The sequence below is a fragment of the Callospermophilus lateralis genome, chromosome 5 (genome assembly GCF_048772815.1).
Source record: "Callospermophilus lateralis isolate mCalLat2 chromosome 5, mCalLat2.hap1, whole genome shotgun sequence".
In the NCBI taxonomy this organism is placed as follows: Eukaryota; Metazoa; Chordata; class Mammalia; order Rodentia; family Sciuridae; genus Callospermophilus; species Callospermophilus lateralis.
The window spans coordinates 59,137,577-59,153,696 of NC_135309.1; the positions used below are offsets into that span (position 1 = coordinate 59,137,577).

General features: G+C 38.1%; 1 protein-coding gene across 1 annotated transcript; it reads left to right on the forward strand.

The window, feature by feature from the left end:
• Nucleotides 1-15,022, forward strand: Phax (phosphorylated adaptor for RNA export). Its single transcript, XM_076856692.1, has 5 exons — nucleotides 1-112; nucleotides 2,259-2,872; nucleotides 4,898-5,018; nucleotides 10,251-10,334; nucleotides 14,668-15,022. Exons 1-5 carry the CDS (start codon nucleotides 17-19, stop codon nucleotides 14,935-14,937), a joined length of 1,185 nt encoding a protein of 394 aa, XP_076712807.1. The 5' UTR covers nucleotides 1-16; the 3' UTR covers nucleotides 14,938-15,022.
• The last annotated feature ends 1,098 nt before the right edge of the window (nucleotides 15,023-16,120 follow it).

A 16,120-nucleotide genomic window follows, 5' to 3' on the forward strand; every position in this document is an offset into this window, starting at 1 on the left:
GCCGCGCCGCTGGAAGATGGCGCTGGAAGCCAGCGACATGGAAGACGGGCAGCTCTCCGACTCGGATTCCGACATGACGGTCGCAGCCAGCGATAGGCCTCTCCAAGTGCCGGTGAGTGCAAATCCGGGCGGCCGAAGAATCCGGGCGCGCGGAGCCCCAGCTGCAAGCTTGGCGCGGGCGGCGGGGAGGGGAGGGAGCGCGACGGTCTCCCGGCGGGCGCGCATGAAACAGGGCTTTGGAGTGGGCGCCGGGCGGCTGGGGGCTGTGGGGTGGTTTGGGTCGGGGGCGCTGGCAGCGGCCGCGGGGCGTGCGAACACCAGCGGGCAGCGCGCGGCGAAACGGGCCCCGAGAGCCGTGTGGCCTCCGAGAAGGGCGTGCAGCGGCTCCGGCCTCTCTTCTCAGCCTTCCGAGCTCTGCTATTCTTTTTCTAAACTTAACCGGCTTCCCCACTCCAGAGCTGTTAGGTTGGTTGGTTGGTTTGGAAGAACAGAATTTGCCAAAAACGTGGAACCTGGGGACAAAGACCCAGCGTTACCTCTGGTGTTTCTTACCGTCCACGGCAGATGAGGAAACAGAGCTCCAAGAATGAAGCTCATTGCACGACCAGGGGGCCTGGTCTTTCGTCTCCCCACCGAGCCCAGCTTTGTCCTACAGTACCGTGACACTAGGTTTTGTCTTTTCTAAGGGGGAATTTGTTGTGAATTCCCCCGTGCTAGGTAGCTACCTCTTTGAGAGGTCTTTGGTGCCAAGCTGCCAGTGTTCAAATCCCAGCCGCTCCACTGTCTAACCCGCGGGTTATTTAGCCACACTATTTAGGTGCCGTTATCAGTAGAGTTGTGAAAATTGGATGAAGCATACTCACACAGTAATGCTCCAGGAGTGTTAGCTTCTGTTATTATTGGAAAGTAGAGAGGCTATCCTCTTACTCACTTAATCACCTCCACCCCCATTTCTAGCATATAGTAGATGAACAAATACTTAATCGATTTAGTGTTTAGTACAAAAAGCAAAAGTCAAACACAAAGAGTTGGGAGAAATAAGTTCAAATGTTGTCTAGCACAGTAGGGTGACTATAGTTAATGTATATTTCAAAAAAGCTACAAGCAGCCAAGTGCAGCGTTGCATGCCTTAATCCCAGCTACTCAGGAGGCTACAAGAAGGATCAAAAATTCAAGGCCGGCCATCTCTAAATTTAAAAAGGCTAGGATGTAGTTCAGTGGTAGAATCCTTGCCTAGCATGTGCAAGATCCTAGGTTCAATCCCCAGTAAAGGGTGGGGGAGAATAACTAGGAGAGGATTTTGAATATTTGACCACAAAGAAATGATCAATGTTTGAGTTGAATATGCTAATTACTCTAATGTGAGTATACCCAGAGTATGGATGTGTCTAGACATCATATTAAACCCCATAAGATTGTACAAAAATTATTCTAAAATGAAAAAGTGACTTATTTTGCATCTAAATGTCTTACAAAATTGAAACCAGGATTATTTTGTTTTTCAATCTCTTTCGAGTTGTTTTATATAAATTGGCCTGTGACTTGGTTAACTTAATGCCATGAAATCTGCGGTTTTGAAAGCATTGGTTAGAATTTTTCCTCTTAGGAGTTCACCATCTACTCTAAAAGGAGTACAGTCACAGAACCATCCATATAAGGGAAGTTGTGTCCAAATTTAAGATAGGTATCTTTGGAAATAGATAACAAATCCTGCCAGTAACAATTACTGTGTATATCATTTTCACACATTCTGGTCATAACTGAAAAGATTGAAATCTTTTAAAGGTGAGAATTGAAAGCTTTGGTAAATTTCTAGGAGACCTTTTAAAACAAAGTGATGCTTTAGCTGTGGAAATTAAATTTGTGGCTTTAAAATTAGCAGATTTCCTGGGGCACAGTGGTGCACATGAGGCTGAGACAGGAGGATCTCATTCAAAGCCAGCCTCAGCAAAAGTGAGGCGCTAAGCAATTGAGACCCTGTCTCCAAACAAAAATACAAAATAGTGCTGGGGATGTGGCTCAGTGGTCATGTGCCTCTGAGTTCAATCCTTGGTTAACCTGCCATCCCCCACCCCCTCATCAGCAATTTCATGTGGAATTTTGGAAAAGTGGGGACTGGATTGATTTCAGAAATGTCTTTGGAGATGAGTTTTGTTTCAGAATACTTCAGATGAATCTAAATGAGTTTTTAAAAATAACTCTTGGTGGGTAGAGTTGCTATGTTTTATGGAATTGACTCTATTTTCTCTCACTTGCAGAAAGTGCTAGATGGGGACAGTGCTGTGAGGCCCTTCCAGAGCACTGCAACAGCCTATGTACCAGTGTCACATTATCGGACTGTTAAAAGTGTGGATTCAAGTGAAGAAAGTTTTTCTGATTCAGATGATGATAGCTCTCTTTGGAAACGCAAGCGTCAGAAGTGTCTTAATCCTCCTTCCAAATCGGAGCCTTTTCAATTTGACCAGAACAGTGAGAAACCACCTGTTGGTGGGGCAAAGAAAGTTAACAACATATGGGGTGCCGTACTACAGGAACAGAATCAAGATGCAGTGGCCACTGAACTTGGTATCTTGGGAATGGAGGGCACTATTGACAAAAGCAGACAATCTGAAACCTACAATTATTTACTTGCTAAGAAACTTAAAAGGGAATCTCAAGAATGTACAAAAGAACTAGATAAAGAACTAGATGAATATATGCACAGCAGCAAAAATATGGGGTCAAGGGAAGAGGAAAATGGGCAAGGTCATCTGAAACGGAAACGGCCTGTCAAAGATAGAGTAGGATACAGACTAGAAATGAACTATAAAGGCCGATATGAGATCACAGAAGAAGATTCTCAAGAGAAAGTGGCTGATGAAATTTCTTTCAGGTAAGCATTTAAATTTGACCTATAAATGAACATTTGACCAGATATCTTCTGTTTACAGGGCATAAATGCAAAATACTTTAATAATGATGTTCCTTTTTGAGACTTTTTTTTTTTTTATTTATGGAATTAACTAGGCTTATTTGATTATCTGAATACATTTGTTTTCTTAAATTTGGACAGGCCTGGTAGGATAATTTGTATATACTTTCATGAACTTTTATTTAGTGCTGTATAGCTCTTTAAATAAAACATTTTTAGGCTGGGGATGTAGTGAAGTGGTGGAGTACCTGCCTAGCATGCCCGAAGCCCATTTATTTATTATTTTTATGTGGTACTAAGGATCGAACCCAGAGCTTCACACATGCCAGGCAAGCACTCTACCACTGAGCCACAACCCCAGCCCACCACAAAACATTTATCTTTTTTAAAGAGAGAGAGAGAGAATTTTAATATTTATTTTTTAGTTTTTGGCGGACACACATCTTTGTTTGTATGTGGTGCTGAGGATCGAACCTGGGCCACACGCATGCCAGGCGAGTGCGCTACCGCTTGAGCCACATCCCAGCCCCCACAAAACATTTTTTAAACTCATGTATTAAGTGCTCATTTGTGATTCTTATTTTATTGAGATATATTTTACATTTGATAATATTCACTCATTTTCAAATGTTGGAGTTTGGCAATACTTGGGATTGAACCCAAGAGTACTCCACAATTGAGCTATGTCCCCAGCCCTTTTTATTTTTTATTTTGAGACAAGGTCCTACTAAGTTGCCAGTGCTTGTCTCAGCAATGCAATCCTCCTGCCTCAGCCTCCTCAAGTTGCTGGGATTATAGGTGTGTGCTTAATGCCATGAAATAAAGATAAACCTAAAAGTTGGTTTTCCTAATTTTAAAACCTTTCCATAACCCAATAAGATCCTTCATATTTGTACGTCCATTTACAATTAATCATTGCTCATTCCCAGACAACTACTAATCTATTTTCTGTTTTTACAGATGTGCCTTTTCTGGACAAATGGAATCAGATATGTGTTCTTATGATTGGTTTCTTTCACTTAGTGAAGTCTTTTTGAGAATGATACATGTTATACAGGAATCAGTACTTAATTCCCTTTTAGATCTGTATATGTCCATGTCTGATGGATATGAATATTCCACTTTTGGCTATCATTAAATACATTTTCATTTCTTTTAGGTAAATACCTAGGAGTAGAATTGCTTAGTGGGTGGTAAATTTATAAGTCATGTGTTTTTCACAAGCTTTGTGTTTTGTTTTTAATTGATTGTTTTTAATTGATTGATTGAACCCAGGGCCTTACACATGCTAGACAATCACTGTACCATTGAGCTGCATAACCCAGCCCATTTTTTAATTTTTAATTTTTTATTTATTTATTTTTTTAATATTTATTTTTTTTTTTTAGTTCTCGGTGGACACAACATCTTTGTATGTGGTGCTGAGGATCGAACCCGGGCCGCACGCATGCCAGGCGAGCGCGCTACCACTTGAGCCACATCCCCAGCCCATTAATTTTTTATTTTGAGACAGGGTTTCACTAAATGGCCCAAGCTAGCCTTAAATTTGTAATCTTCCTGCCTCAACCTCCTGAGAAGCTGGGATCATAGATGTGTGCCATCATGCCTGGCTTGATACTATCCAGTTTAAAGCTCCCAGATATCTCTGGAATTAGGAAAACCAACTTTTACGTTTACCTTTTTTGCACTCAGGCTTATATTCACCTTGCTGCATGTGCATATATGTATTTTGAAATCTGCCATAATCCAGTAAAGCAAATAAAAATGTCAAGTATAAGACTTGATATGGAACCCTGAAGTTACTGTCTCTTTGCATGACCCCAAATTAGGATGTTTCCATGTCAGTGACTCAATTAATTATTGAATATTTAGAAAAGCAAATGTTATTAGAATAGGGATTTGATTCTAGTTAAGGGCTATACTGGTGATTAAAGTAGATTTCATCAACAACAAGTAAAAGGTTAAATTTACTTTGTTTCTTTTCAGGTTACAAGAACCAAAGAAAGATCTGATAGCCCGAGTAGTAAGAATAATTGGGAACAAAAAGGCAATTGAACTTCTAATGGAAACTGCGGAAGTCGAACAAAATGGTGGCCTTTTTATAATGGTAAGACTGATTCACAGTTTGTATTTTAGAATTGTTTGTCATGATTTTTTCACCCTAGAAAGTGAACTTACCTCTTTTGGACCTCTTACCATACATTATTGCAATGTGTTTCAGACAAAATTAAGAGTGAGAACTGAATATAAAAGTTTGGCACCCTCTTGTTTTCAATAATACTTTCCTTACAAAAAAACATAAATTGTAGTCTGTTATTAGGAAGTTGACAACATATCCCTATATGATTCATTAAAGGTAGCACCTAAAATTTTAAGACAGGAGTCTGGTAGGAGTCTAGAAGTGCGAATTTTGAGAACATAGATCTTGAAATACAACTTTTCAACTGCAATTTGGTTTAATTATACGACTCCTTAGAGTCTCAGTTCCCTTAGGTATAAAATGAAGATTAACCTGTGTCAAGATGTGATAGTAGAGATGTCTGTGGAGAAGGGTCTAAACAGGGTTCTTGGCATATGGTGACAGAAAAGAATTTCAGCACAAACCAGACAAAGGCATAAACAGAGGTTTATTTAGGAAGTCGATATACATTCAAGGGAGAATATGGGCTGTTTAAAGTGAGAAATAGCCCTGACTTGGGCTGGGGATCCAATATTTAAGGGCTGTATCTGGAGCTGGACTGGAGGTGCATCCAGGGTGAGGGTGCACAATTTTGTGCCAGTTTTCCCTGCGCTTTCATATTTCCCTCATTTTACAGGGGCGTGATGCTCAAGATTTACAACTATGCTCTCTAACCCTTCAGTGGCTTGTGGGTGTTTCCTTTAAGATTCAATCTCTCTCTCTTTCTCTCTCTCCCTCCCTCCCTCCCTCCCTCCCTCCCTCTCCTAAATCCCTATCTCAGTAAGGATTTTACAGTGGCACTAGGGATTAAACCCAGGACCTCTCAAATTGCCATGTTAAGTGCTTTTGGCCTGAGCACCCCAGCCCTGATTCATGCATTCTTAAATTCACTATTGTTATGTTATAAAGCCCAGACAGATTTACAGTGATCCATTTATATTACAATATCATGGGTGGTGGAGACCAAAAGGAAAAAATCTGAAATAGCTCCTGGGGTAGGGGAGCAATAAAGAAAGTGGAGAAACACAGTTTATTGTTTCAGAATGATGAAAAGAGCACATCTGGCCAGGGCCTGATCACAGGCAGTGGCAGTTCTAGAATGGTTTTGCAGATCTCATTCAATTCAGCTTACACCACAGGGTGAAGATCTGAGTGTGAATGGTTTCCCTCTTGTTATTCCTGGTTTGTAATTTATTTTTATCCAGTTCTCACAGCACAAGAGAGTAGATCAATAGTATGCTATGGAAATGAAGAGAAAGAAGCAAATTAGAGAGTTAGCAGCATTGGCTGAGGAAATAGCCTGTCAACATAAATTACAGAAGTCATCAACAAAACAAATTTTAATAATCATACACTGACATACCTGTTTATGTCTATTAAGGTTCTTTGAGGACTGGGGCTGTAGCTCAGTGGTAGAGCACTTGCCTTGCACGTGTGAGGCACTGGGTTCCATCGTTGGCACATAAAAATAAATAAATAAATAAATATTAAAAATAGGAAAGTTCCTTTCTTCTGCTGGACTGCATTTCTTGTTAAAAGGGACGGGGATGTTCTATTATGTAAAGATTGGGTATTTCAATATTGTAGTAATAAAATTTTGTATTCCAGTGAACTAATGGTAAATGTACTAAATGTTAAGAAGGTACAAATTGAAATTCACTTCCTCTTGATACATTCTTTCTTTGAACAATTATTGATTGAGTGACTGCCATGTGCCAAGCCTATTCTAGAACAGGGAGCTTATGTTGTAGTTGAGGGTGAGAGGAAAATAGTCTATAAACGACAAATAACTTCAAATGAACTAGAATGTGATATATCCATGGAAAAAGAAATAGATCAAATAGAAGTATAGGAAGTATCTATTAAACACCAAAATTGATCAAATGGAGGTAACCACTCACTAATAAACAGGAGTGGTTAGGTTAGAAATTTGAACAAAGACTTGGAAGAATGTGAAACCGTACTACAAAAAGAACAGGCCAGGTAGAAGTAACAGCCATGTTAGAAGTAAAAGCTACTTAGCAGACTAGAAATAGGGTAAAGTAAGCTATTGCTTGCTTTGGGTACAAAATTTGATGGAGTGCCAAAAAACTCAGTAATCAAGACAAATGATATTTTAATGCAATATTATCAGAAATTAAAATTAATATACAGAATTTTAAGTGAAGATAGTCTTCAGCTTTGTCCTTGGAAGATTCAGTTGTCTCTCTTCACCCTAATCTCTCTTCCTGGTACCTGGTTTCAACAAAGGATCTTTGTAACTAGAGCAGAGTGCTTTAGAGAAGTGGGATATAAGGTCAGAGAGATAATGTGCAACAAGATCTAATGGGGCATCATTTGCACCTTAAAGAATTTGGCTTTTATTTTTAATGAAATGGCTATTTATTTATTTATGGGGTGGGTACTAGGGATTTTCACCCAGGAGGACTTTACCACTGAATTACATCCATCAGCCCCCCCCTCCGTCTTAGCTTCCCCAGTTGCTGGGATCACAAGTGTGTGCCATCACATCTGCTATGAAATAGCTCTTAAAGAGTTTTGAATAGATGACATAAGCAGTTCTGTTGAGAATAGACTGAAGAGGATGGTGGATAAGGGTGGAAGCAGTAAAGGTGTTTTAAGAGGCTAATAATGCAGGTGAGAGATAATGTGGGTAGGACCACAGTGATAACTCTGGCATGGAAAAAGTGGTCAGATTCTGGGTGACACCAACAGGATATCCCAACAAATTAGATGGAAAATGTAAGAAAAAGAGAGCCCCAGGGCTGGGATTGTAGTTTAGTGGTAAAGTGGTTGCCTAGCATGTGTGCGGCACTGGGTTCAATTCTCAGCGCCACATATAAATAAATAAAGAGAGTCCCCTTTTTTCCCCTGCCTTGGTACCAGGGGTTGAACCCAGAGTTACTTAACCACTGAGCTATATCCCCAGCCTTTTTTATTTTTTTATTTTGAGACAGGGTCTCACTAAGTTGTTTAGGGCCTCAGTAAGTTGCTGAGGCTGGCTTTAAACTTGTGATCCTCCTGCCTTAGCTTCCTGAGCTTCTGGGATTGCAGGTGTGCACCACTGTACCTGGCTCTTCATTCTTTTTAAGTTGCCAATGACTGGTGGCATTATAGTTTTTTATTTCTGTTATATTACATGTGTACACACACACTCACATATGTTGGTCTCATTATTTGTTGATTTTATATTTGCATATTTGCCTACTTGCTAAAAGTTACTTATAAATTCAAAATCAATATTAGTAGTTTGTTTTTACAGTTATTCATAGATATGCAGAGTGATCAAAAAAAAATTGAATTTGCCCAGTGCATACATTCCCAGCCTAAGGTGAATGAGGCAACACTCTGTATCTTTCAACTCTAATTCTGTAAGCAAGTGTCCTTTTCAATGTCTTTTTATTTAATGCCATGCTTTCCACACTATTGTGCTTCACATTTCTGGTGAGTTAGCTGTTTAAAATGCACCACCACCCCCTCAAGCTGAGCATAGCAGTACATACTGATAATCCCAGCTATTCAGAAGCTTGAATCAGGAGAATTGCAAGTTTGAGTCCAGCCTTGGCAACTTAGTGAGACCCTGTCTCAAAATAAAAAAAAGAAAGGGGAGATGGGGTTGTGGTATAGTGGTTAAGCTCCCTTGGGATCAATCCCCAGTACTAAAAAAAGCACCCCCATCCCTTGGGTAGTGTTGGGTGCTTCTGTGACTTGCCTTACAGGGAAAATATGAGTTAGATAAGCTTCGTTTAGGCATGATTTATATAGTGTAGTTAGCCATGAGTTCAATGTTAATGAATATATTTATTTATGTGTGTGTATATGCCGTGCTGAGTATTAAACCCAGGGCCTTATGCTTGTTAAACATGCTTTCTACCACTGAGCTATACCTTCAACTCCAATAGTATATTTTATTTTATTTTATTTTTATTTTATTTTATTTATTTTTTTAATATTTATTTTTTAGTTCTTGGCAGACACAACATCTTTGTTGGTATGTAGTGCTGAGAATCGAACCCGGGCCGCACGCATGCCAGGCGAGCGCGCTACAGCTTGAGCCACATCCCCAGCCCAATAGTATATTTTAAATAAGATGTCTTTATAAACATATTCAAATATGACAAAGCTACATTTTGATCCATTGACAAACAGGTTGTGTCAGTGGCTTGCACAAACAACCACTTATTTTCTATTTCATTATTTGCTAATTCAGTGTTTGGGGCAACTTGAAAGAACATAACTACCATGAATAGTGAGAAGCATGCAATGGATGACATACTCCTGTAATCCCAGTGACTTAGGAGGTTGGGTCAGGAGTATCACAAGTTCAAGATGAGCCTCAGCAATTTAGTGAGGCCCTTAGCAACTTAGCAAGACTCTTAAGTTAAAAAATTAAAAAGGCTAAGGATGTGACTCAGTGATAAAGTTCCTTGGGTTCAGTCCCCCAGTACTTAAAAAAAAGGTAAAAAAGCAACTGTTTTTCTCTATGTATCCTATCCTTATGTATACTTAAATCTTTAATTAATCATAGTGTAAGACATGAGGTATTAATAAATTTCCCTATATTGCTCAGATTGGAGATACTATTATCCATTAAATTCTCAAATATTTGACTCTCTTTCTGGATTTTCTATTCTATTACATTTATCCTTTTAGTTTTATTACCACTCTATTAATTATTGAAGTTTTATGATATATTTTAATATCAGAATATGGACCGATTTGTCCAGATGGCAGATAAAAGCAGAAAATCCAGTCATTTTAAGAGTCAGAATTAGGGGCTGGGGATGTGGCTCAAGCGGTAGCATGCTCGCCTGGTATTCTCACGGCCCTGGGTTTGATCCTCAGCACCACGTCCGCCGAAAACTAAGAAACAAATATTTTTTAAAAAAAGAATTCTCTCTCTTTAAAAAAAAAGAGTCAGAATTAGGATTGGGTTTGAAATCTGGTATTCCTTCTATCTCTTTACACTTGTCTCTTAAAAGATACGTTGGCTATTCCTGGGACAAGTCTAGTTTGAGGACTGGGGATGGAAACTCACTTGTAGAGCACTTGTGACACATTCAAGGCCATGAGTTCAGTTCCTAGCACTGAAAAAAAAAAAAAAAGAAGAAAAGAAAAGTCGTATGTAGTTCACAGTTTGTTTTTGTTTATTTTTTGTAGAATGGTAGCCGAAGAAGAACACCAGGTGGAGTTTTTCTGAATCTCCTAAAAAACACCCCAAGTATCAGTGAAGAACAAATTAAGGTAATGATAATGTTCTTGGCTTTGAAGCTCCATTGTGATTTCACCTCTGCTCACTCAGCCTCTGGGTTTGCTTTCCAACTTCATCGCCTGCTCTGCCTTAAATGGACCAATTTTGTCTTTGTACATTTTGTGAAGGCTTACCTCCTCTTTTTCTTCCCTTTCAGAGCCAAGATCGAGATTTTTATTTTTACGACAGTCCTGTTCTCTTAGCATGTAATTATTTTTTCAATCCTCCTAAAATTTTTTATTAATGGACATTTTTAAACATGCAGAATAGATGGAGTAATAAGATTAATGCCCATATATTCTTTACCAAAATGACATTGATGGTTGATGTTTCATGTCCATCCCCTCCCAGTACTAGGGCTGGAACACAGAGCATTGTACATCTGAGATACATCCCCAGCCCTTTTTAAAATATGTAATTTTGAAGCCAAGTGTGAATGTGCACACCTATGATCCCAGCAACAGAAGAAGCTGAGGCAGGAGGATCCCAAGTTTGAGGTCAGCCTCTGAAACTTAGGCTCTGTCTGAACATAAAAAATGAAAAGGGGGCTGGGGATGTGGCTTAAGCGGTAGCGCGCTTGCCTGGCATGCGTGCGGCCCGGGTTCGAACCTCAACACCACATACAAACAAAGATGTTGTGTCCACCAAAAAATAAAATATTAAAAATTCTCTCTCTCTCTCCCTCTCTCACTCTCTCTTTAAAATTAAAAAAAGAAAAAAGAAAAGGGCTAGAAATATGGCTCAGTGATAAAGAGCACTGAGTTCAATCCCCAATGCCAGAAGAAAAATTTTGAGTTTAAGTTGCCCAGCCTGGTCTCTAATTAGTGATATTCCTGCCTCAACTTTCCAAATCACTGAGATAACAGGCATGCAATGCCATGGCTGTCTTATTTTGACATTCCTGCTTTACCTGTTGAATTTTTTTTTGTTTCATTTGGAAATAAGTAGCAAACATCATGATGTTCAGCCTCATTATTTCAACAAGTATGTCCTAAGATCCAATATTGAGACCTTGTTCCAATTTTCTGAGTTGTCCTAATAATTTATTTTATATTTTCCACCTCAACCAGGATCCAATATAGGTTTCCATGTTCCAGTTATCATATGGGTTTTTTTAATATATATTTTAGTTGTTGATGGACCTTTATTTTATTTATTTGTATGTAGTGCTGAGAATTGAACTCAGTGCTTCATGCCTGTGCGCTACCACTGAGCCACAACCCCAGCCCCTCGTATGTTTTGTTATTTTTAATCCCGCATTTTCCTCCCTTATCATTTAAGTCCTTTTGAATGATGCTTATTTAATAGAATGTTAGTTTATCCTATTAATGTTCTGGTGATTGTCTCCTTGTGACTTTTTTTCCATTTTTTCCTCCATCTTTTGATATTTCTTATGAACTGGAAGGTGTTTTGTTTTGGTTTTGTTTGTTTGTTTGTTTGTTTTTTTGGTACCAGGGATTGAACAGTGGCACTTAACCACCAAGCCACATTCGCAACCCTTTTTTGTTAGAGACAGGGTCTCACTGAGTTGCCTAGGGCCTCAGCCTCCTGAACCACTGGGATTACACGCATGTGCCAGCAAGACAGCTAGAAGGTATTCTTGACAATTTTTGTGTTCCTGAGAATTCCTTATGTGAGTATTATTATACATCGGAGGGTTTTCAGAATTCAAAATTTGATATTATTTAATTTTTTAATTATGGAACATGATTTGCATTTACCATTTATGGTTTTATTTGTTTTTGTTTGAGTGAACTTGTAATTACTTCAGTTTTTAAAAAATAACAAAGTTCATGAATAAATAAAAGTTTAGTTGCCATTTTTTAATTTTTATTTATTTATTTATTTATTTTAAGAGAGAGAGAGAGAATTTCAGTATTTATTTTTCAATTTCTCTTTGGCGGACACAACATCTTTGTATGTGGTGCTGAGGATCGAACCCGGGCCGCACGCATGCCAGACAAGCGCACTACCGCTTAAGCCACATCCCCAGCCCAAGTTGCCATTTTTTTAAAGGCACAGCCTAACAGTCTCCCTTTATAAAACAGTATGTAGTCAGGTTCTTTACTTGGTGAATATGGGATGCAAAAATATTTCCCTTAGATTTTCTTTTGTCTGCATTTATTGTGAGAGTATGTTGCAACGATATTTCTTTGGGCTATTCCCTACTTTATTCTATTAAATCCATAGCTTGTAGGAATGAAGTTCCTTTTTAGAAAGGATTGCCATCTTTGAAAGGAAAGGGGAACTTTATAAAATTACTGTGTTGCCAAGCATTATTCTACTTGACATTATTTATGTGAAGATGCTTACTGTGCTTCCACATAAAATAAAAATACTTCATGAAGCTTATTTTTATCTTTATACTTGACAAATACACTCTTAAAAAAATGCCAAATTATTAAACTTTTGTGAAGGCAGTATAAATAGATTTTAAGGATATAGATCTGAGCCAGACATGGTAGCACATGCTTATAGTCTCAGAAGCAGAGGCTGAGGCAGGAGGACTGCAAGTTCAAGGCCAACCTCAGCAACTTAGTGAGACCCTGTCTCAAAATAGAAAATAAAAAGGACTAGGGATGTAACTCACTGCTTAAGTGCCCCTAGGTTCAATCCCTGGTACTAGGGGAAAAAAGAAAAGAAAAAGAATATAGATTTGGAGAAATTATATGAGTTCAGACCTTCCCCCCACCACCACCATGTCAGGGGTGGAACCCGGGGCCTCACATGCCAGGCAAACACTCTACCGCTTAGCTGAGCTACATGCACCTCCCCAGTCTTGAGTTTAGACCTTGTACTTTCTCATGTTAGCTCTGTAATCTTTTGCCTCATTTTTTTTTTTCTCTGAAAAAAGGGATAGTATACCTACCTCATAAAGTTTTTGTGAGGATAAAATGAGTTAATGTGTGAAGTTTTTAGCATGACTGGCATATAAAAATATTCACTTGGTAAATGATAACTAGCCTACTTTGAATTCACCTTTGTAGCTCTTCTGTTCTTTTTCTTATCCTCTTTCTCCACCCTCCGACCTTCCTCATTTCTTTAGCAAATATTCTTTCTCTTTGTCAGAACACTCATATTCTGAACTTTTTCCTTTATCCCCTTTATTTCAAAGTTCTTTACTCCTTCCTTTGCTAATGTGTGCTACTTGTAACTATTTAGCATAAATTTTAGGAGTGAGTCCCCTTTATCTCACCATTCTCCATAGTACTTTTCATAAACAAGGCATTCTTACTTTGTGTACTTTAGAGAATGATAGGGACAGACTTGGCTACAAATTTTAGGAGTCCTTTCCCAGAGGATAATAGGGTTTCAGAAGTGTATCCTATCTATACCAACTTCCTTTTAAACCTTCCCTGTCTTAGTGTAGTTCATTTGGCCTTCTCTTTAAATCCATGATCTAGTTTGATTTCTCTATATCTCTACATAGTTATCTGTATCAAATTTCCCACATTATTTTATGTTTTTTTCTTTTTCATATAATATTTTATTATTTTGTTCTGTGCATTGAATCTAGGGACATTCTGCCACTGAGCTACATCCTCAACCTCTCTCCTTTTTTGGGTGGGGGGTGCTGGAGATTGAACTCAGGGGCGCTCGACCACTGAGCCACATCCCCAGCCCTGATTTGTTTTTCATTTTTTTGTTTTTTCGGGGTGGGGAGTACTGGAGATTGAACTCAGGAGCACTGGAGCACTGGGCCACATCCCAGCCCTATCTTTGTGTTTTATTTTAGAGACAGGGTCTTACTGAGTTGCTTAGTGCCTAGTTGTTGCTGAGGCACCACTGGGATTATAGACGTGCACCACTGCACCTGGTTTTTTATTCTGAGACAGGGTTTTGCTAAGTTGCCCAGACTGGCCATGAACTTGCAATATGCTGCCTCAGCCTTTTGAGTCTCTGGGATTAGAGGCATGTGCAGTGGCTCACGGTTTGATTTCTTAGTATGAACATTACATAAGTTAGAATGACATTTCAAAGTTAGTAAATCTTTATTCCAAAGGCTTCTGTCTTGTTGTGATCAATTACATTTTACTTAAACTCTAAACAACATGATTTTTGTATTATATCTTTTCATTTAGAAAACTTGACTATAGACTTGATGTGTTCAGGTAGAATAAGCATGATCCCTAAATCCAACACGTGATTGGATTTGAATTATAGCTTCAATCTTTACTTGCAGTCAATACTTAAGATGCTAGACTGTGTCTGATACTGAGTCTACTAATATTTGCTTATTTTTTGTGAGAAATAGAGATAATGATTGACTATCTTTTAATAAGTGGTTTTGTTTTGTTTTACTAAAGTTTTTCTTTTTTATTATAGGATATTTTCTACATCGAAAATCAAAAGGAATATGAAAATAAAAAAGCTGCTAGGAAAAGGAGGACACAAATATTGGGTAAAAAGATGAAACAAGCCATTAAAAGTTTGAATTTTCAAGAAGAAGATGATACATCACGAGAAACTTTTGCAAGTGACACAAATGAGGCCCTGGCCTCTCTTGATGAGCCTCAGGAAGGACATGGTGAAACCAAGTTGGATGCAGAGGAGGCCATTGAGGTTGATCATTCTCACGATTTGGACATCTTTTAAGAACATTTTGGACATTTTGAGGAATAGATCTTTCTAAAATAACATTGTAATAACCCATTTTTATTGAGATTGCTTTGTTTTACTTGCACTGATAAACATGAGAATCAGGAGAAAAGAGAACTGTTTCATGTTTCAAATAAAAATTAATATATGGGGAGAGATGAATACAATTGATAGAAACATTTAAAGATGGCTTATGTCTGACACCATACTTTACAGTATATTACATAGGATTTAATTTTCTCTGTTGCATGTGCTAATTATTAAGAGTATTTTACTAGTTGATAATTGGTTTTGTCCAGGTCATTGTAACACACCACTCAAAAATCTAATTTCTTTTTCTGATTTGTCTTTGTGGTAAATTATGCTTTGGTTTCAAAACATTCCATTAAAAGATCCAGATGGGACACACATAATTAAGCTGTTACAAATGCATTCAAATTTGTTTTTTTCTATATTGTAAGAACTCTTAGGCAATTTTAAGGATAGAGACTTAAAAAAGGTTTATATTGAAGGTTCTTCCCTCTTGTTTATGCAGAAGCAAATAAATATCAAAAGCTTTTCAAAGAAATATTGGTTGTGAATTTGGTGGATTTTTTGTTGAGTTTTATTTTGTTTCATTAATTTGTTTGTTTTAGGGATTTTTGGTACTCGAGAAGGATACCAGGGATGCTCTATCACTGAGCTACAGCCCCAACCCTTTATTTCTTTATTTTAGAACAGGGTCTTGCTAAGTTGCTAAGGCTGACCTGGAACTTATGATCCTCTTGTCTCGGCCTCCCCAGTAGCTGGGACGACAGGCATGCACCGCTGCACCCAACATTGTTTTTTTTTAATTGATTTTATTATTTTTTTTAAATACATGACAGTGGATTGCATTACAATTCTTATTACACATATAGAGCACAATTTTTCCTATCTTTGTATATAAAGTATGTTCATGCCAATTCACGACCAACATTGTTTTTGACTTATTAATTAACTTGGTCATATACTAGATACTGAATGTGATCCGATATTATGGACATTTTTTAAATTCCCAGTAGTTGCCTACCTAAGACTGTTTTACCTTATATTATGAAAGTTAGGTATTTAAAATGTCATATCTGCATGAAGTTTCAAATCACTTGTTTTCATTAAAGACAAAAATAAAAGTAGTTAGACTTAAAATGTTCCAAGTCTT

Bases quoted from the DNA above. Each gene is read 5' to 3' on its own strand.
- Phax (XM_076856692.1), top strand. From the start codon at position 17: ATGGCGCTGGAAGCCAGCGACATGGAAGACGGGCAGCTCTCCGACTCG. The intron at 2,873-4,897 runs GTAAGCATTTAA...GTTTCTTTTCAG, and splicing joins GCTGATGAAATTTCTTTCAG to GTTACAAGAACCAAAGAAAG. The intron at 10,335-14,667 runs GTAATGATAATG...TTTTTATTATAG, and splicing joins TCAGTGAAGAACAAATTAAG to GATATTTTCTACATCGAAAA.